The sequence below is a fragment of the Lepisosteus oculatus genome, chromosome 16 (genome assembly GCF_040954835.1).
Source record: "Lepisosteus oculatus isolate fLepOcu1 chromosome 16, fLepOcu1.hap2, whole genome shotgun sequence".
Lineage (NCBI taxonomy): Eukaryota > Metazoa > Chordata > Actinopteri > Semionotiformes > Lepisosteidae > Lepisosteus > Lepisosteus oculatus.
The window spans coordinates 2,803,063-2,822,925 of record NC_090711.1 but is presented as its reverse complement, the minus strand read 5'-3'; the positions used below and the strand labels follow the sequence as shown (position 1 = coordinate 2,822,925).

Here is a 19,863-nt window from a genome sequence, read left to right as displayed (position 1 = left end):
TGCTGTGCGTGTCCTATTAAATCCAAAGTCACTCTGCCCGGAACCAGACCCAGCTCTGCGACTGAGCGGCCCAGTTCTCCATCAAATAGGAAAAGAAGCTCCTCTGTGTGGAAGAAGTAAGCCTATAAAAAGGTCTGCTTCTTAGTGAGTGTCTGAGGGTGGCAGGCCACAGCTACAGCTATATTGGTCTCTCATGCAAATCCTCTCTTATCTCTCCCCTCCCGAGAGGCGGCTGGTGAGCGTTTTTGAGGCCTGTGTGGCAGTACAGCGGGATTTATTTTTCCTCTGGTGTTGGGCGAGAAGAGGGGGCTGTGTGTGCACTGCAGCCTGGGGCCCCAGTGAGCCTAATGCCTGCATCGCACAAGAAAGCTCCTCAGTGCATTACCTGATTAGCCACGCAGTGAAGCCATGGTAAAAATGAGGTAAAGCAGTGTTGTGGGGTGAAGCCTGGTGCAAGCTGTGGGCTGCCATGGAAAGGGCCAGTACAGACGTAGCACTAGTGCAGAGTAGTGTTGAGGGCTCTGGGGCCACTGCCTGTAGAATCAGGGAGTAAAACATTACCAGGTACAAAATCCTTGTGCTTTGCTGCAGTTTTTCAGCATCATTCCAGCTGTGAAACAACGTGTTCCCGAACAGGTGAAGGTTTATTCCATGCTGAAAGGAAGAGCAAGGAGAGACAACGTTTCGGGGTTAACCTATCCTGGAGGCGCCATCTGAGGAGTGGACCTCCCAGGCTGTTCCAGAGCCCAGCCACCTCCTTCATAACACGATCACATTCCTTCTACGCCAATCTAAGAAATGTCAAGGTGGACGTCGACAGCCTTCTGAGGAGTGAATCGGAATGTCTGGTATGCGACTGCCCATGGCAAGTGCAGTGCAGCCCGAGGTCATGGAGAGTAAACATCCACAAGGCCTGCGGCCCCGCTTCCTGAGAGACTTCCCTTCTGCAGACAGGCACCCTCGGCGCTAGCACAGAGCCCACTGCACTCCAGAGGGAGGAGGAGTGTCGGTCTTTGAAACCCCCTCTACAGGGAGCAGGGAGCTTCGAGAGGAGACAGCTCGCTGCCCCGCAGGGCCACAGCCCATCCGCATGGGGAAATCTATCAACTCGGAGCTCAGGTTAGCGTGATTCTCATCGCCATGGCCGCCTTCGTGATTGAGGGTCATTAACATCATATCGTCATATCTGATCTCAAACCAAGAGCTCGTGGGGGATGACTTCCTGGCCAGCTAGAGTACATTCAGGACGACGGAACAAAAAAATAATCTCGAAAGATAAACGGAACATCAGTGAAACTGGCAAACTGGAAGCTGCCGCCCTGCTTATCTGCTGGTCACGCAAGACGGCTCCCGGAAGCAGGAGACTGGAGCCACTGGCTGCGATAACGCCCTGAGTCGCCTCTTCTGCTCTCTTCTGGACCGGGAGCAGGCACGACTAAAAGGCTCGAGGGACCGGAGTTTATTCTGGTTTCACTGAGTGAAACAGTTGTGTCTATTTCCTAAGTACGAGGAAGACTGCGTGGTGAACTGCAAAGGAAAGTTCTCTCATGAGAGACGGGAGCTTCATTCAGACTTTTAAGAGTCTGTGGCCCTGAAGGTGCCCCTTCAGGCCAGCAAGTCCATTAAAGGTAGCCATTTCTCCAGGATCTTTTCCCCTGCAGGTTTTCGGTGGTATGGACGTGCCGGAGCATCAGACTCATCTTTAGTCCGGCCCTCTCTGTGAGGAGTCGGCCTCTCCTCTTCCTAAGCTCAGGCTCAGTATAGGAAAGCCTCTGGCTGGGATCCCTGAGGAGGAAGGAAGAACCGCTTCCTGTCTGACCTTCCTTGTGTCGCTTGTTTTCGAAAGGCCCACAAGCCCCCTCACCTGAGGGAGGGCTCTGACGCCGGCTCCACACCACTGGACCCCACGAGTCCGGCCCCGAGATTCCTCTGCTCCGGGGGCCAGTGGCTCTGGGCAGGAGCGGACAGCAGGAGCTGAGCGAGGGCGTGCCCTCCCCGGGCTCTCCTTTGCTGACCTCGGCATGGCGCGTTGCGAGCGGCTCCCCCCTGAGCTGGTGGTTTCCAGCGCCGCGTGGAGCCCAGATCGGGGAAACCCAACTCGAGCTGCTGCGTGCGAAGGAAATGAGTCTACGTGAAGACCCAGGAAGGCACCAGCCCGTCTCTCGAGCACTTAACCCATTTCCACAGGCCTTAGTCGTGCAACAGCAGGTTTCCAGGAAGATAAGGGGCACTTTAATTCCTGTAATGTCTGAATAAGCTTTCACAGTGAGAAGCACACTTTTTCACTGGGGTGTCATAATCATTTCTAAGAAATCCACTTGCTCATCCTGTTGTTGTGTGGCTTGGCGCACAGCTATGGGCTTGTAGTTAGATTTGGTTTTAAACGGTGCTCGTGCAAATTGAATTTGATCTGTGTTCTGCACTAAATTCAAAGGAGGCTTATTTTCTTGTTTTCTAGTGCTTGGATGCGACCTAAGTTAGAGTGTGTGGGTTTTAGTCACCATCGCACAATAGGAATATCATAGGTGTTTCATCCACATTTCGTCACTCGGCAGGTTTCCTCAGTACAGTTGGTGGACTGGCCTGGCTGACTTCTTAAGCTCCCCCGTTTTTGGCTTGTTCAGCAGAAAATGTAGCCAGAGGGGCTCAGCGAGGAGCATCTGGTCCGGGGGTACAGTTCTGTCTTGGAATTAGCCCTGGGTCTCATTACGGACTTCAAAAACATCACCGTAACCAGTCATTGTGCGTCTTGTAGACAACGGGAGAGTGGAAATTAATCCTCAGTGTGCTGATGAAGGCAGGAATCTCTGGGGGATAAACCTTCTATGACTGGGATTTGGGAGTATTGGTGAGAAGGGCCTGCCGTCTTGGGAGCAGATGCCCGTCGAAGGATTATACAGCGCTATTAATTATCAGCCCAAACCCCTCATTCTGCTAGCTCTTAATCCCTCTACCCTGTTTCAGAGATGTGCTTGTGTTTCACCCATTGCCTGCTCTGGGATTTTATTTTTTTATCATATGGCGATTGGCCTGAACCTGACATTCCAGATTTAAGAATAGCGATGCAAAAAAAATATAAAACTACTAAAGTGTACATGCCAGCTGTTTTTGGAAATGTTCATTTAATTCCAACATCAGCTGTGATGGTCAGTGGCAGCCACGTAGAGTGGTGGTGGTCAGGGTCCTGGACTCGTATGGGGAAGGTTGTGGGTTCAAATCCCAGGTGAGGCATAGCTCCAGCAAAATACTTATGTGAATGGGTGCATATGGAAGCCAAGTAAATGAGCAATTAGTCATTGAGCATGGAAAGCAATGAGGAGGCTGGGATTTGAGCAGAATGTTGATTTCGCCTCTGGAACAGGGTGTTGATTTTCAAGGTCAGGTCAAAGGACATGCAGTGCAGCTGAGGCCTGGTCTGTGCTACTCGCTACAGGGTGCGAACTCTGCAACACTGTCTGAAACCACTAGGCTGTGGCCCTGGAAGGGTGACTGAGTTGGTGTTTTGTGGACACTGTCAGCCTGTTGTGTTCCGTTCCAGTGCACTGACAAAGCAAAATGAAACTCTTGTGAATCAAAGTAACGTGACAGTGTTATGGTACGTGATTGGTCCTACCACTATTAATCTTCTGCGATTCAGCCTGCGTCTGGCATGGAGTCGCGCTAGACCTGGAGCTGTCCGAGTCCGATAGAGGGCACGACCGGCTCCGTAATTAATCAGCTCGGAACAACAACCGGGGACGGATGATCATGAGCTCAGGGAGCTGGAGTGGGTGTGTGGCATGAATTGTAGAGCAGTGGTGTGGGTGCTTGATCAGTAGGGCCATTCAGGAAATGGCAGAATGGCGTCCTTGAGACTGCGAGCTTTTTAAAACCTACACAGACGGTACGAGGCGATGGCCTTCTCTCGCTCGAAGCACCTCCCAGTCCCCCCTGTACGTGCTTCCCTCAGCCGCACGTCTCTGACGTGTTTGCGGCCCAGGGCGGCAGCAGGCCTGTAGCCAGTCTCCTGAGTCTGATGTCTCCCCTCTCCTTGCTCTTGCAGTGAGGTACCTGCTGAAGAACAGTGTCAGCCCGGACCTCTGCAATGAAGACGGCCTCACTGCCCTGCACCAGGTGAGGCTCTTCTCTCCGGATGCAGGCCTGTCAAGAGCGCGGGGCACGACACCGCCGGAGGAGATTGGACTCGGCTGGCTTTATGGCCCTGGGGCAGAAATCTCAGCTGGAGGCTGTTGATGGGGCATAAAAGGGGCATGTGTGTGGTGGCAAGGGAAAATAAGACTGCAGCAGAATCTCTTCTTTGATTTACTGTACTGAGCATCCTATCCTGGACGCCAGGATAACATCGCCTGGGTTGAGCCCCGACTCTCTCAGCCTCAGTGGGAATCTAAAGGCGAGCAGTGTAAGAGGGCACCCATAAATCGTCAGTCTCCCCTGTTTCATGCACAGGATGTTGTAGGCTGTCCAAAGGGGTGGCAGAGAACACGGGGGGGGGGTTGATTTCTGTCTGAAGAAAGTCTTGTTTCCGTCCCGCTAATAAACCATTGCAGCCGGTCCTGTCTCTCTGTTCCGAGGAGTGATCTCGTTATGGCAGAGGACACGAATCGTTAGCTTCGCTTTCCCCTGCTCTCCAGGCTGCAGATGGGCTTGTTTCAGCTGCCCAGCAGTGCAGCCGCCCCCCCCCTCCCCAAGCCAATTCGATAGCGAAAAGTTAATGTTTCATGAAAGTAGCTTGATTGCTTTCGGAGCGACGTGTGGCGGGTGAGCGATGCGGAGCCTGGGCTCCGTGCGGCGCGAGCAGGACCGGGCGCGGGCGGAGGGGGATCGCTTTCGGATGAAACGTGCCCCTGGGGAGGCAGGGCGATGGCAAAGTGCAGGCGTTCTTTTTTTGGGGGCGGGGGGGAGGGGTTGCATCATTATAGGCTTTTTAGATTTGATTTCCTTTTTGTGCCCTCTGAATTTGGAATGGACTTGTGCACGTGGTTTGGGATCTGTGGATGTTTTGCTCCAAAGCCTGTGCTGTTGGGTGCCTTGGCGACACAGAGGTCAGCATGGCTGCCTCGTGGCTCTGGGGCCCCGTGTCCAGTTCCAAACTGGGGCACCTCTGGCGCGCAGGTTTACAGAGTTTGCAGGTTTTCTCCACGCCCATGCTCCAGGCTGGCTTTCTTCGGGGTGCCCCAAGTTCCAGTCTCCGCTCCCTGCCGTCCCAGCTGTGTTTGTTAGCGTCACTGTCACCCCTCGGGCCCCTGGGTAGGAAATCGTAGCGTTTGCTGCAGGGCGACAAGCTGTAGGCACCCGCCTGGGGTTCCCAGTCACTGGCCGACGAGACCTTTACAGGTTGAGCCACTGTGATCTTTTTCCCGTGGTATTCTCCCCTCTGTGATTTGAATGTTTTAGTTTGTTTTTTCTAACAAAGCTTTAATCCAATGACAGGGAATTCAATCGGGCTTTTCTTACAAACGGCCGTCAATGAGCAGGTCATCTGCAGCCTGTAGGTGTCCGATGCAGTGTGCAGAGAGAAAGCGGTGAGCTCTCCGCTGAGTGGCTACATTATGCTTTCAGCACTCCTGGTTCCCTGCCTGTCCCCGAAGGCCTTCGCTGTGATTAAAGGCCGTGTTTCAGTGAAAGATATCCTCCTGTCGCAGGCTGCATCAGCGGACTGAGTCGCTGTCTCTCTCACTGGCTGCAGTGCAGACGCACTCCCTCTGGAGTTAGTGTTCTCATTTTCATGGTGAAGGTTACCTGCATCTCTGTCAAAACCCCTGAGCCAGGGGGTGACAATTTCACCTGCTAACTACCTGTTATGGAAGCTTGTACTTGTTTAACACAGTACGATACGGCTTGAACAGCGAGGTGAGTGGAGTCTAATGGGCTGATCCGTCACCCAGACTCGCTCTGCCAGGCGTGTGATTGATGAAGGACAGCTGTCTGGGCTGGTGAGGGGTTAAGGCACTTTGTGTCTGCGCCAAGTGGAAGCAAGGACTTTGATTAGAGAGTGTCTTCAGCTTCTCCAGAGTTGGGAGTCTTGCCAAATTTCTTGACCTCCTTTGCATTCGTAAGACGCCTCTCTGAATATTTTGCTTAGTGTTCGCCGCCTTATCACACTTGTGGCTTCTCTGAAAAGACCCCAGAGACAATTGCAGACAATTTACAACTGAATTCTTGATGCCCGTTCTCAAAGAGGTGTTGTGCACAGACAGGATAACGGACCTGAATCTCTTTAGGCATAAACGGAGGAAGATAGGAGGGCAGTTTGTTTGCATTTCCACCGTCCCCCAAGGTTTTGATAAAGGTGGCTGAAGGAACGGCTTTGAGCTCAGTGAAGAAAAATGGAGATGAGGTCACAAGTGGAGATGAAACGGGGGGGCGGGGCTTCCTTACACAAAGCGGTGCAGGAGTTGGGGCCAGGCCAGGCCAGGCCAGCTGGATGAGAGTTTGGGATCACAGGGATCACAGCAACTAGCAACCAATCAAGAAAAACAGGGTATATAGCCTTCCTCTTGTTTCTAACCTCTTCAGCTTTCAGTGTCAGAGACGTGTTCAGTGAAGTCGTCGAGAGCCGCTCCCTGGGCTGGAGCTTGAGGGCACACACAGTCTTCAGCTGCCAGGAGGGGGCTCCCAGGCCAGCCCGGGCAATAAGAACCCCTCACCTATCGCTGATTTCCTGCTGCCATGATCTAACAGCAGTTTACCAGCTTAACCCCCACCCCCCCCCCCACCGCCACCCCAGTTACACATCTGAACACTAGCTGTGTTGTTGTTGGGGGTGCGAAGGCGTGCTCCTCTTTCTGAAGAATGCAGCGGTTCTGAAGGCATTGTGCCGCAAGTCATGAAAGAGCTGCCTTATTCCTCCCTGGTGGCTCTCTGCACAATGGGGGTAGTACTTCTGGGGGGGGGTGGGGGGTGGAAGGGGATTTCAGAGCAGGGAGCGGGTTTAATTACCAGCCTGTGCTGAGCAGCATGGGCTTGTAGCACCGGGTTTTAACACTTTGCACGCCCTCTGTGACCAGAAGGGGTTATAGCTGCCCGGCCTGTGTAGAATGGGCCAAGACCACTGGGGGAGTTAGGGTAGCGTCAAGTGTCAGTGTAATGTTCTGGGCAGGAGACTTGCCTTATTTTTTAACTGTGTCTGTGCTTGTGAATGTTGCTCATTTCCAGCAGGGAAGTATCTGAGCGATAATAACAGTCTTTATGTGTGTGTGTGCGCGCAGCTGACACACGCGTAGGTGCAAATGGATGCAGCTGACTTTTCAGGGGGTAATGAGACAAAACAGCAGTGTGCTCTCACAGAGACGTCCTCCCACATGATGAGCTCGGCTTGTCCTTCCTGTGTGCACGCGCTCTTGGAAGGAACTCTAGTGCTAGTATTTTACTTCTACTACTGCAGGAGACTAGAAGATCAAAAGGGGTAAAGTAAAGGATTTGTTACCAGGATGTTTCTGGTTCAAGTCCTGACTGTGTCACTTCGGGTGACCACTTGTGCTCTGTAGTGTTAGATTCCCAAACTGAAGGACTGTGGCGTTTGACTTGAGAGAAGGTTTTGATTTATGGGTCAACCTGTAATCTCTGTAAGAGTGCAGTAATCTAAGCATATTGTTGGTGGTACCTACTGCAGATCCTAGGGCGTGGACAGCGCGCCAATACTTCAGTGTCTTTGCATGTGTGATGCATCTTGAAACATTCTTCTGTGCTGTTTACATTAAGTGATGTATAAATCTAAACTCGGCGACTGTCCGATGCTGGAACTTGGGTCTGCGATTTGAAGCAGATGCAGTTCACCACTGCCAGTCTGCACAGGACAGCACGCAGTCCAGGCGCAGTCAAGCACTGGGAGGGAGTTGGACACGGCTCTCTGCAGCCTATCAGCTGCGCACACAGCTCTCTGCAGTGCAGCCTCTGGTCTGTGAGAGCGGACTGCAAGCAAGTTGTCTTTCCTAACCAGACAGCCACCCTTCCCGCAGAGAAGACGATGGGTCTCTGCGGGGACCAGGAAGTGACCGGTGTTTGTGGAAAGGGGAGGAGGGGATCGCCGATTGAGGAGCTCGGGCCGGGCTGCGAGGGAGGTGGAACAGTCCTCCTGTTTTCCGTGCTATCTCTCAGTTCCCTCCCTCTCTCCGTCTCCTCGCTGGGCCAGCCCTGCGGCAGCTGCCAGCCGCCTCCCTCTCCAGACTCGGCACGCTAATTGAGCCGAGGGCTCTTGGGAAGGGAGTGGGTCCTGCCAGGCAGATTAAAGGCTGTTTTTGTTCTAGTTTAAATTTTAATGTAGACAAATGCTAGATCCCTCCCCGCTAATTGTTCCAGTTGGAATGTGAATTATGTTTTTGTCATCTAGCTATGCAGGAACAAGGAGTGAAGACAGTTCTCTAAACAGTGCTTAACCTTTTGATCCACTACGACATAACAGTCTACTTCTGACACATACAGCCGCGAGCGTCTAAGGGAATGTGTGCAAAGAGGTCAATAGTTTGCAAGTTGCAAAGTTTTCCGTTGATATTTTATTGAGGTGTTCTGTATCATTAAAGCGTGCATTCGGGATTGCCTTTAGCAAGAAGTGGAGAAGGGGGTCTAGGGTCATTTAAACTGAAATTGGGAGGCTGAGGGAGCCTTCAGCCTACTTCCAGGACATGTGGTTGAGGCCAACTCAGTGGGATTGTTTAAGAATGGAGACGGACGTTTTTAAGTCTATAAGGTAACAGCAAGAAGATGGGCTGGGCAGCATCCTCTCACTGGGTCTTGGTGTGATGTACGACAGTGACTGAGTGGGCACTGTCGGTCTGCATTAACCCTCGTCCCCTCTCTTTCTCTCTCAGTGCTGCATTGATAACTACGAGGACATGGTGAAGCTGCTGTTAAATCGCGGGGCCAATGTCAATGCCCAGGACAACGAGCTGTGGACGCCACTGCACGCGGCCGCCACCTGTGGGCATGCCAACCTCGTCAGGATCCTCATCCACCAGTGAGTGGGACTGTGGGCTTGGGCGCTTTGATCGGCTGCAGCTTGCAGCGGACATTGTGTTTCTTCATTCCAGTCGAAGCCTCGAGGCAGAAAGGTTTGCAGGTGCACTCGAATGGGGTTAGATGATCTCCTCGGCCCTGCAGGTCATGGAGCCTGAAATGGATCAAGCTGCTCGGCAGTGGGACCCGTATTTTGTGGCACTTTAACTGCGTCTCGCAGACCACGCGGAGCTGGGTTTGCACCAGGGCTGAGCGCAGTGGTCCTGCAGGGCCTGGTCTCGGACGGGCAGAGAGAGAGGGGGTGGGTGTCTGGCCGCGTGCCTGTGTGAATGCTCTCGGGGGAGGCTGTGTGGGGAATGTGGAATTTTTGTTTTCGCCGTTGGCGGAGGAGCCTGTGTCCGACTGGCCTCTCTCTCTCTCTCTCTCTCCACAGCGGTGCTGACCTGCTGGCGGTGAACTCGGATGGGAACATGCCCTATGACCTCTGTGAGGATGACCCCACCCTGGACATCATCGAGACCGCCATGGCGAACCGCGGTGAGGAAGAGAGGGGAGATGTGCAAAAAAGCCGTAGAAGGCAGGCGGGGGGCGGGGGGGGGTCTGCTTGTATTTCATTAGATAAAATACACAGATCCTGAGGAGATGTAAAAACCTGCAAATACTCCCAGCGAGCCGCTTGGCGATTCCGTGAAGGTTTAGTGTGGGCCTCCAGCAGCAGGAGGGATGCCCTGGCTCGGTTCACCTGCGGAAGAGCGGTATTCCAGGGAGAAGCTCCGGAGCCGAGGGCGCTCGTGAGGCCGGAGCGGGAGCAGGGCCCTCAGAGAAAGGGAAGTGAGGGGACAGGACGGCGAGAGAGCTGAGGAATTCTGCTCCTCGGGGGTCAGCATGCCAGTCTTTGCCCTGTGCCTGGTGGGAGAGGGTGACAATTGGCATTTTGCCCAGTGTCTAAGCAGGTGCAAGAATAGTGGCTCAGAGGAGCTAAATACAGCGCTAATGCTGTTGAGCCTAAGTAGTTGTGTGCTCATTATCGGATCCCTAAACTGCTAAATACTCCCTCCAGGAACACAAATAGAAGCTGAACTGCTATTCTTTTTCCATCTTGAAGAACAGAAAGGCATATTATAGTGTGAAAACATCCTTTTTAATTGCCTTCAGCTTCACTTTGTAGCAGTCTTGGTCTAGCGTGTGGTGTGTTCGGTGGACACGCGCAGAAAGAGCCCCTGATGTTTACTAGAACTCGGACTCGGAGTAAAACACTGTTGGATTTTCTTTATACATCTCGCCTGGGTCAGGGCTCCCCAGCTGAGCTCCTGGCCAGCTCCTGTCCAGAAAAATCCCTAATATCCCCAGAAAGGGAATAATTGAAAGTCATTGATCAATTTTAAAGTGTTGATCTCCATTGATCCCTAAAAAGCACATCTGCCCGAGGGATTTAAATTGAGTTCTGCAGATTCACTCCCTGCCTGGCTAATGGAGTCCAGCCTGGGACAAGTGTTTAATTATTAAATGAAAGAAAGTGATCATTTTTAAAAAATCACAGCTGTGACTTGTGCACAAAACTTGGGGAGAGTTAAAAGAATGAAAACCTTGGTGTGTGCGTGCGTTCATCGCGCATGTGTGAGCGAGTCCCAGCGCTAACAGGTCATTTCTCTCCCCGGGAGGAAGCTGGAAATTCGGCACAGGAAGTGTCCACCCAGAGCAGGAGCCTGTTGACGGGTGTACACAAGCACACTCGCGCTGCGTGCACAGGGGCGCCCCTGGGGCTCCTGGTTCTTACGCCCCCTCTTAATGACCTTGATAGAATCTTAATTGATCTAATTAGCAGGTCAGCTTGAAACATTCCACAAATGTTGCTCAGGTGTCATCGGATCTTAAGAGCTTAAGAGACGTGCTTGACTCAAGGGCCGACAACTGTGTAGCTCGTCCAAGCCTGAGCAGGAGTGGTGTTATTTCAGCTCGTCGGATAATTAGGCCGCTTGAGTAAGAGGGGGGCTGGCGTGGATTGGAAGTGGAGGGAACCCCATTTTCCTCCAGGAAGTGAGTTCCACCCTCCCGGTGTTTTGATTGGTCCCTCGGTGTGCCTCTGCGTTGGTCGGCAGGCATCACCCAGGAGATGATCAACGAGACGCGGGCCGCCGTGGAGAGGAGGATGATGGGAGACCTCCAGACCCTGCTGCAGGAGAACCGGGACCTCAACTGCGCGGATTCCCAGGGTGTCACACTGGTGAGAATCTTGCAGGGGCGCACAGACGTACATAAACAGACGAGCGGACTCTTAACGTTTCCAAGTTAGTCTTGCTTAATCCGTTAATTTTATTGCTGGAAGCCAATCGACACAGAAGACAGATCATCCCTTTGCCTAGCTGGGATGCTGCCCTTCTTAAGCACTTTTGTGGTGCCTGAGCCTCCATCCTGCTCTACAGCAGGGTTGTGTGTGTACGTACTGCATATACAGTATGTGTGTGTACCAGCAGGCCAAACATGGGCCAATCCTGCCCCCTTGTGATGAAAGGGGGGGTCCTGCCTCTTCTGTTGCATTCCAGTGCAGGGATGAGCAATAATGCTCAGCATGAAGGTCGATGAAGGGATTAGGGCTTCATTAAGGAGTAACACTGCTGGCGGCTGTGCAGTCCAGCAGTAGCCAGTGGGATACAGAGAGCACCAGAGCTTCGCTGCCCTGTGGAAGGGCGGACCGAGTGCTCTGCCCTCCAGCACCCCAAGCCTCGCCTGCTCCGTCCACCCTGCTTCCTTGCGAGCTCGGATAGAAGCCCTTGGACCTGGATGATTTTTTCAAATCGCCACACATGAGCCCATGATGCAGCAGAAGCAGATGCAGACAGATGTTTTGGTGGCGTCATTCGCATCGCTCCCCTAGGATCGCCGGGTTCAGATGCCGGGGGTGTGGCGCGGTGGTGCGCACACGATCGGGAAGGGGGGGCAGCGGCCCGGTGAGCAGGTGGGGATCGCACGATCAGAGCGCCTTGGACCAGTGACGCCTCTCTCTCTCTCTCTCTCTCTCTCTCTCTCTCTCTCTCTCTCTCCACTGCAGCTCCACATCGTGGCCGCCAACGGCTACGCCCAGGCCGCGGAGCTCCTGCTGGAGGGGGGGGCGAGGCTGGACGTGCAGGACGTGGACGGCTGGCAGCCCCTCCACGCGGCGGCCTGCTGGGGGCAGGTCAGTCGGCCGCCCCGCTCTCACCCCTGGAGTCGGTCCGGGGGGGGCTCAGATTGCGCCCCCTCGCTGGGCTCCCTGAAGGGGCTGCAGCTTAGAGCACCCTTCAGGTTGCACGCGGCCCGGTCGGTAGTGAGTAGTTCATCGGTCCCGGGTTCTCATCCGGCTGTTTCTTGAACAAAACTAGCCTACCAGCTCCAACACCACGTTGAGCAGCTTATTCCACACTCCCTCAGCCACTGGGGTACGTACCTGCCTCCTGCGCTCTCAGTTTTAGATGCCCATCCACGTTCCCTTCCACCTGTGCCTGGTGTGTCACTGTCCATTGGAGATCTTGTTGACTCTCTGTTCACCCAGCCGCCAGTGTGGCTGGTTAACTGGCACCGACGTCTGTAGGAACATGAACGCCCTGCCCATCGCGGGTGATGTGTTAGCCAGCTCTTCCTCTGCCTCCCGGCTCGCAGAGCGCGCTGGCACACTCCTCCCCCTCCTCCTGCACAGCAGGGCGTCACCTCCTCTCTCTGTCCTCAGATGCACGTGGCGGAGCTGCTGGTCTCTCATGGTGCCAGTCTCGACGCCAAGACCTACATGGACGAGACGCCCATCGGTGAGTCCGGTCTTGTCCAGCCCAGCTCTGTGCTTTCATCTCTAATGGGCTGGATAGCCCCTCGCTCATCCATACTTGCTTCTTTTTGTGGGCGCTCTGTTAATCTGCAGTGTTAAAAAGGGGGGCCCGTGCTAGAAATTAAGACAACCGCTGTACTTAAGATCCTGGCAATCTGTGTGAAACGGTGACAGAGGAGGCTGTCTGAGTATCCATGGAATGACCCTGTGGTCTCCGTGATTCTCAGATCTGTGTGAAGACGAGGAGTTCAGGGCAATTCTGATGGACCTGAAACACAAGCACGACATCATCATGAAGTCACAGCTCAAGCAGAAGACCTCCCTGTGCAGACGCACCTCCAGCGCCGGCAGCCGCGGGTGAGTGGCTCCCTCTGCTGGTCACTGGGAGTACTGCAACGTACTCTGCCTGACTGGTTTCTCCTGTATTTCTTCCAGCCTAGCACTTTAAATTTACTTGGCCTCAAAAGCTGGAGATCTTAAGTTACCTATGAAGCACAGTAGTTAAAAGGCAACATGTTTAGGAGCTGAAAGCAATTTAAGCATTTAAATTAATCCTATTTCAATTTAGGGTTGAATTGTGTAATAGGAATGCAGATGCGATGAAGACCCTAATTTACATAGTCAACTCCACGGTTATTTAATTGATCACAAGAACCTCATGACAATAAACATCAGGGCTGTGGGTTGGAGGGGGGGCAGGTTTAGAGCCCCATTTTAGATTGCAGCCCATGCAAGTTCTTAACTCTTTAAATCATATCATAAGATCGCTTTAGTGGCCATATACAATTTCTTGCATTAGGAAGTTGTCTTTTCGCAGACCCCAGCTTGCTCTCCATAAGACACACAGACAGAGAGAAGCTGGGGTCAGAGCGCAGGCTCAGCCATTTTTACGGCGCCCCTGGAGCAGTTGGGGTTAAGGGCCTTGCTCAGGGGCCCAACGGAGTAGGATTCCTCTGCCGGCTGCGGGATTTGAACCGACAGCCTTTCAGCCACAGAGCCACCGTTCCACCCAAGTATCAATGTGTCATTATACATGTTATACCACAGCAACGCACAGTATGTATGTGAAAAAATATAATGTCTATCATCAGATGTACACAGGTTAAAATGTATAACTGATTTTTCTTTGCTGTTTAGTCCTGTTCAGTATCAGCATTTTCAAGTCCATGCTGCGTAGTCTTCGTGTCTTGAACAGCTGCTCACTGAGGAGCCTGTGTCTGAAAGGCATGCAGTGAGCAGCAGGTCAGAGGTCAGCAGCGCTCATGCCATGTGTGCGTCTGTCCGAGTGCAGGAAGGTGGTCCGCAGAGCCAGCCTGTCCGACAGGAACAACCTGCACCGCAAAGAGTACGAGAAGGAGGCCATCCTGTGGCGCAGCGGGAAGGAGGAGGAGGAGCGCGAGAGGGAGTCCGACCAGGAGAGCACACAGCCGGTGAGTGGGGTCGCGGCGGGGTCGTGGGTCGCGGGGAGGTCATGGGCAGGTCAGGGGCCTCACGACGGCTCCTTTCAAGATACTTCTTGGGTTTTGTTTCACAAGAGGCCCCGGGTATTTTCCGCGCGGTCCGTGCCGGGTGCCGCACCCTGCTGATCCTAGCGGTGAGCGGTGAGCGGTGCGAGGCCTGACACAGCTGAGTTGCCTTCCTCTCCCGTCTACCTGTCCCGCCTCCAGAGCGAGCCCCAGGAGACGCCCCGGCCCTGCAAGCCGGCCACGCAGCAGGGGGCCCAGAACGGCTCGGTTCCGGCCGGCCACGGCCCCTGCAACGGAGAGACCCGGACGCCGGCCCCCTCGGACTCCGAGCCCCAGGGCTCCCCGTCTTCCCAGGGCCCCCTGGAGCCCTGGATGGCCAACCGGGAGCGTGGCCCCCAGACGCTCTCTGAGCTGAAGAGGCAGAGGGCCGCCGCCAAGCTGCTGAGCCGCCCCCTGCTCAACGGGCACCTGGGGAACGGCCCCGGCCCCCCCGCGGACGCACGCGTGCCCCAGGTGTCCTCCAACGGCAGCGCGGTCTACTTCACCCCGGCCAGCGGGGACCCGCCCCTCCTGAGACTGAGGCAGCCCGCGGAGGAGGTGGCGCAGAAGAGCCAGGGCTGCTGTGCCATCTCCTAGTGCTGTGTGCAGCGTGAGGGGGCCTGTGGGCGTGGCGCCCAGGTGAGGGAGGGGCCAGTAGGAGCGGCACCTGTGGGTGCAGCCACTTGGACAAGGGCAGGTTCAATGGGTGTGGTCCACAGGTGGAGGAGGGGCCTGTGGGTGATGATAGTCTGCCTGGTGCATCAGCCTGAACTAACAAACGGTTAGTTTGGAAAAAAAATACCTTTTCTCCGACTGCCCATCTCTTAAGCAGCCGGGATCCGTGCTGCAGCGGTCTCCCCCAGGCAGGAGTTATGAAGGTGGCCTGCGCTCCTTCAGTGAAAGGACAAAGAGCTCTCGTCTCTTCCGGCGGTTGTCTGGTGCGCCACCAGGGGTCGCTGTTGTGCCACAAATCCAAGAATAACCTGATCAACTAGCGTTGCCCTGGTTATTGTCTCCCGAGAATACCAGTCTCAGTCAACAAACGCTAGAGCCCGTGTTGAAACCTGCAGTCGGTAACCTGTACCTCTAACAGGCATTTTAAATAGAAGATGAACTGAATATCCCAATTCTGTCTGTTATTTTCCAACGTACTTAGAGTGCCAGTATTATTTTTCACTGTTGCTTAAAACACCGAGTGTGTTGTTTAGCCAAGATTAAATACATTTTCCTGGTAAGAATAAACGGCTGTAAATTGAAGATCTGAGAGACCTGTAAAACAGGTGTGGTTCTGGCTGCAGGTTAATTATTTGTGAGCGTTTTGCTTTAGTTTCGGCGACACTTATCAGGCAATGTGTCCATATTGTTAGTGTACATATACTGGCCCTTTCTAGGAGCGAGAGACTTGGCTGGTGGTTGGATGTTATCAGCTCCTGACCGCACCCTGTGGGAAGCAGTTATCTGTCACCCATGTGCTCCAGGCCTTGGGGGAACCCCCCCGGTCCTGCAGCAGGTTCTCATCGGTGTTTAATGAACTCTTGTGAGAAGCACAAAGCAGTATTTCAGTCGTCTGGAGAGCACGGCTACTATTGTACTTAGCAAGGGATTTTTTATATAGATATATTTATAAACCTTAAGTTATTTAAAACTATTTCTTTAAAGAGACGGTATATGTTCTGTCCTCCTTCTTCGTTGTGAAGTGAGTTCAAGCTCTGCTCGGCCCGGCAGCGATGAGGTCCCCTGCTGTCGGCCGGGCAGACTCTCGATCCCTGCAGCCTCTTTCCTCTAACCTGTGTATAGTGTAAAACTACATGTACAAATGTGTAAATATTTTCTGTTGGCTTAAATATCAAAGCGATTAGTGGCGGTTTTATTTTATTTTTTTGTTTTTACGAACGGCAGAGGTTAATCTTGTTCTGGCAGTGCACAACGGTGATGGTCCAAATCTGTATGTACTGAAGCCTTCTGTAAGCATGCGGTCAGCTGCCGCATCGACTGGGTTACCACAGTACAGTGTTAGATGGGCGGTAAAGCATGGTGATTTGTATAGACGTCTTCGTCTTCCGGTCAAGTCCAAAAGCGGCTTCTGCGAAGATATCATTCTCTTGCGTGATATGCTGGTGGTGGGGGGGGGGCTGGAAGATCTCAGGGTTTGGAGGAACAGAGCAGAGGTAGCGATGACAGAGCAAAGGGGAAACTATCGCGTCTATTCTTCAGACCAATATCTGACTCCTGGGCCAATCAGGTGACAGACCGGAACCCGGCGGGGGACATCACGCGGGACGTGTCCCGGGGGGGGGGGACCGGGTGTTGGGGCTGGGCAGGAGGGGTTCCAGTCGCTTCACGCGTCTTCCACGTGTTTCACCTTGAATGCACATTGTTTGTCTTACACCTCTACCACTGGAAACGGGACAGCGGTCTGAGTCTGTTTTTATTCTCTGTTGTGGTCGCTGTTCCTTCTAAACGTAGAATCGCCGATTTATTCTTTTTTTTTTCTTACACCCACCCGAACTCGACACCCCAATCGTGGTTTTCACGTTTCCGGTAGCGAAGAGGAACCCCACACCTACACTTCCTTGTTCCCCCCGACCCCTTCCGTAGACACTCCCTCGACCCTACGGCCCGCCCACCTGCGAGCCAATCGCCCTCTAACACGTCACGATAACCGCTAGAGGCTGGGCGCTGATTGGAGGAGGGGCTGGCTCTGCACTCGCTGCCTGCGTGGGTGCGGGGGGCCGCAGGGGTCGCTGTGTAGCTGAGAGCCGATGGGGTTCATGCTGGGTGAACCCCCCTTTTTTGCCTTGTCGCTTGTGCGCCCCCGCTTGGAGAGTTACGGTCGCAGTCCGCTCGAGACCCGAGCACCCAGATCTGCAGTAAAACCCTGCGTCTCTACAGTTTAGCGTTGGCAAATGATATATATATATACAGCCCCACAGTGAAGTTCGCACCTTCTGTCTTAAAATAAATTAGTTACAGCACAGTCGAAGATGTAGATTTAACGAGAGAACGGGTATTGAAAACAGGAATATTTATTTTTAAACGTTATTTATTTGGGGGCTTAGCAGCAGTAAAGCGGCGAAACCATTTTTGCACTGACATGGAAGTCGAGGCCGAAAAAAACACGTGTGATGGGATCCGAGCAGTATTCGCGAGTGCAGCTTAAAGCGCACGGGATACAGGATATGGCTGAGAGGTGCTCTTTCCTCCTGTTGGCCACACACGCCAAGTGATGTCATATTATGAACGGTCAAAATAGGAAAACATTTTAAAAAGCAGGTCTTTGGTAGTTAAGAGCTCATGTTATGTAAAAAGGCAAATAATAAGGAAAACGAACTACTGATTTTGTAATTACTGGAAAGTACTGATGGTTGTATTAACATTTTAAATAAATTGTATATTTTTGTTCAGAGGTGGTTGCATGAGCACGTGTGTTTTGTTTTGGTTTCTGTGTACGTTCTGGTCATAACACCGGGAAAAACAAACAAAAGTGATACAACAGGTTTTGCTCACAGTTGGTCCAAGCCTTTGCTGGCCGAAAAGGAGGGTTTTGTCATCTCAAATGGGGGATTGGAGTCTATCTTCAGAACCGGCACCATCAGAGCCTGTGCACATGGATATTTCCAGCATGACATTAAGGTAAATCGTAGACGATCCCAACCTGTTAGCCTGCCTGACTCAGCCTATTAAAAAGCTTTTGAAACCACAATGCAAAGTTTGCAGACCTAAAGGTGTGGCCTAGGAGAACTGCACACAACCCTTAGCAGTAATGTGTTTAAGAAGACAGCATGGCAACATCCAAGCACTCTAGTCCACAGAACTCTCCAGCCACAGGTGTTCTGAATCATGGCAGGCTTTGTGGTTGTCTTTGTCAATAGTTCTCTTGCCTTCCTCTTATTGGGCTCTTAGGGGTGGTCAATTGCACTGTTGCATCAATATGCTAGGCCTTAAGCTGTTGACAATGAAAAGAGATCTGTGTGTCAGTTGCTGTCAACACTGTAAACACCTGATTGAAAGGTTGTACAAGGTTGTAAACACGTCATTCCTATGGTATCTTGTTATGGCATGCAGTAACTGCAACTGTCCAGCAGGGGGGATTCTCCGATCGCCTCGCTTGGAATGTTGTTTTCCTCCCCAAGTTCAGAAATTTAGGGCAGCGCAAACTGAACGTCCTTTGTGCCAGATGGAGTCCTGCTCTATTGTTCGGCAGGGCTGCTATGTCAAGCAGCTGTCGGAGAGGCTCTCGGCTCGCCCCCCTGGGTCCATTCAGGCCCCTCTTGGCGAGACGGGGATTCTAGACGAGGGGGCTCCCGGAGGTCAGCGGCTGAAAAGGCAGCACGCTGCTTCCATCAATCAGCGCTGTTAGAGCTCCCGAACGGAGCGGGAGCCATTAGGAAAGAGTGTGAGGCCGAGTGCTTTCACTGTCATCTTGTCTTTCAGGTTCACATTATGGTGACCTTCTGTATAAAATAAACGTTCTTTTCCATAGAACCATTGGAAGCAATCATCTTGAACAGCATGCATACACAATGATATATAAACAGGAACAAAGCAGTGTTACAGGTCCAGTTTTAACTGGGGCGGAGTGGTGGCCCTGTGGCGAAGGATCTGCGCCTGTGGCTGGAAGGGTGCCAGTTCAAATCCCACGGCCAGCAGAGGAATCCTACTCCAATGGGCCCCTGAGCAAGGCCCTTAACCCCAACTGCTCTGGGGGCTCTGTACAATGGCTGACCCTGCGCTCTGACCCCAAGCTTCTCTCTGCCTGTCTGTGTGTCTCATGGAGAGCAAGCTGGGGTATGCAAAAAGACGAATTCCTAATGCAAGAAATTGTATAGGGCTAATAAAGTGATGTTATTATTATTATAAACCGTCTCTGCTTCTGGGCTAAACACTTTATTTTTGTTTTGTTTTTTTTTAAACGCGTGATCTGAAATCTGTTCCTGCAGCAACTGGAACCAAATCTCTGTGGAATGTTGTGCTGGATCAGGATAGATTTATTTTAGTTTCCTCCTCGCTGGGGCGTCTATGTGAACAAAAGGGGATTTTAGAGGCTACAATGGCAACAAACATATACATCAGAAAAAGCTGCTGCAAAGGGAGACAATAGTACTAAATCACATGACTGGAAAAGGCTTTAACCCCCCTCCCATTCTCTCTGTCTGTGCAGCTCTGGGCCTCAGTCTGCTCGCTGTATTCAGGCCGTGCCAGCTGGCCAGGACCCCAGCTCAGCTCAGCTCCCAGCCTGGTGAGAAAGAGGATCAGAGCCAGTCGTCATACCCATAGGGTCTGCTCTGCATCACTGTACTCATCTCGGGGGGGGCTCATTATAGTCACCACAGACTTGCAGCGACGGTACTGCAATTAGGCACATGACTGGTTTTGTTTTCTGTGTGCCCTAAGTAAGAAGTAGCTTGTGTGTAAAGTGGAGCTGGGGGTTGCCTGTACAAGATGTACAATCCTGTACCACGGTCCTCAGTGTTTAAATAGAAGAGACTGAGGTGCAAGCTGAACAAAACGATCGTTAGAGATTAAAAGATGCCGTAGGATTTCTGTGCCCTCAATGGTTTTTTTCCCTCTCTGATCTTTTACAAGGGGGCATCACGGTGACGCACTGGT

At 52.7% G+C, this 19,863-nt stretch overlaps 1 protein-coding gene across 3 annotated transcripts in view; it reads left to right on the top strand.

Moving 5' to 3' along the window:
* The window catches only part of ppp1r16b (protein phosphatase 1, regulatory subunit 16B), a 38,148-nt gene extending 20,489 nt beyond the window's left edge, over nucleotides 1-17,659 (top strand). For all 3 annotated transcript variants that reach the window (XM_069179392.1, XM_069179393.1, XM_069179394.1), the window contains exons 3-11: nucleotides 4,043-4,113; nucleotides 8,808-8,953; nucleotides 9,386-9,489; nucleotides 11,052-11,176; nucleotides 12,002-12,127; nucleotides 12,656-12,731; nucleotides 12,976-13,105; nucleotides 14,040-14,178; nucleotides 14,416-17,659. In XM_069179392.1, coding sequence (XP_069035493.1) covers nucleotides 4,043-4,113; nucleotides 8,808-8,953; nucleotides 9,386-9,489; nucleotides 11,052-11,176; nucleotides 12,002-12,127; nucleotides 12,656-12,731; nucleotides 12,976-13,105; nucleotides 14,040-14,178; nucleotides 14,416-14,850 — 1,352 coding nt within the window. In that variant the 3' untranslated portion in view covers nucleotides 14,851-17,659. The remainder of the gene's footprint in view (nucleotides 1-4,042; nucleotides 4,114-8,807; nucleotides 8,954-9,385; nucleotides 9,490-11,051; nucleotides 11,177-12,001; nucleotides 12,128-12,655; nucleotides 12,732-12,975; nucleotides 13,106-14,039; nucleotides 14,179-14,415) is intronic.
* Nucleotides 17,660-19,863: the final 2,204 nt, after the last annotated feature.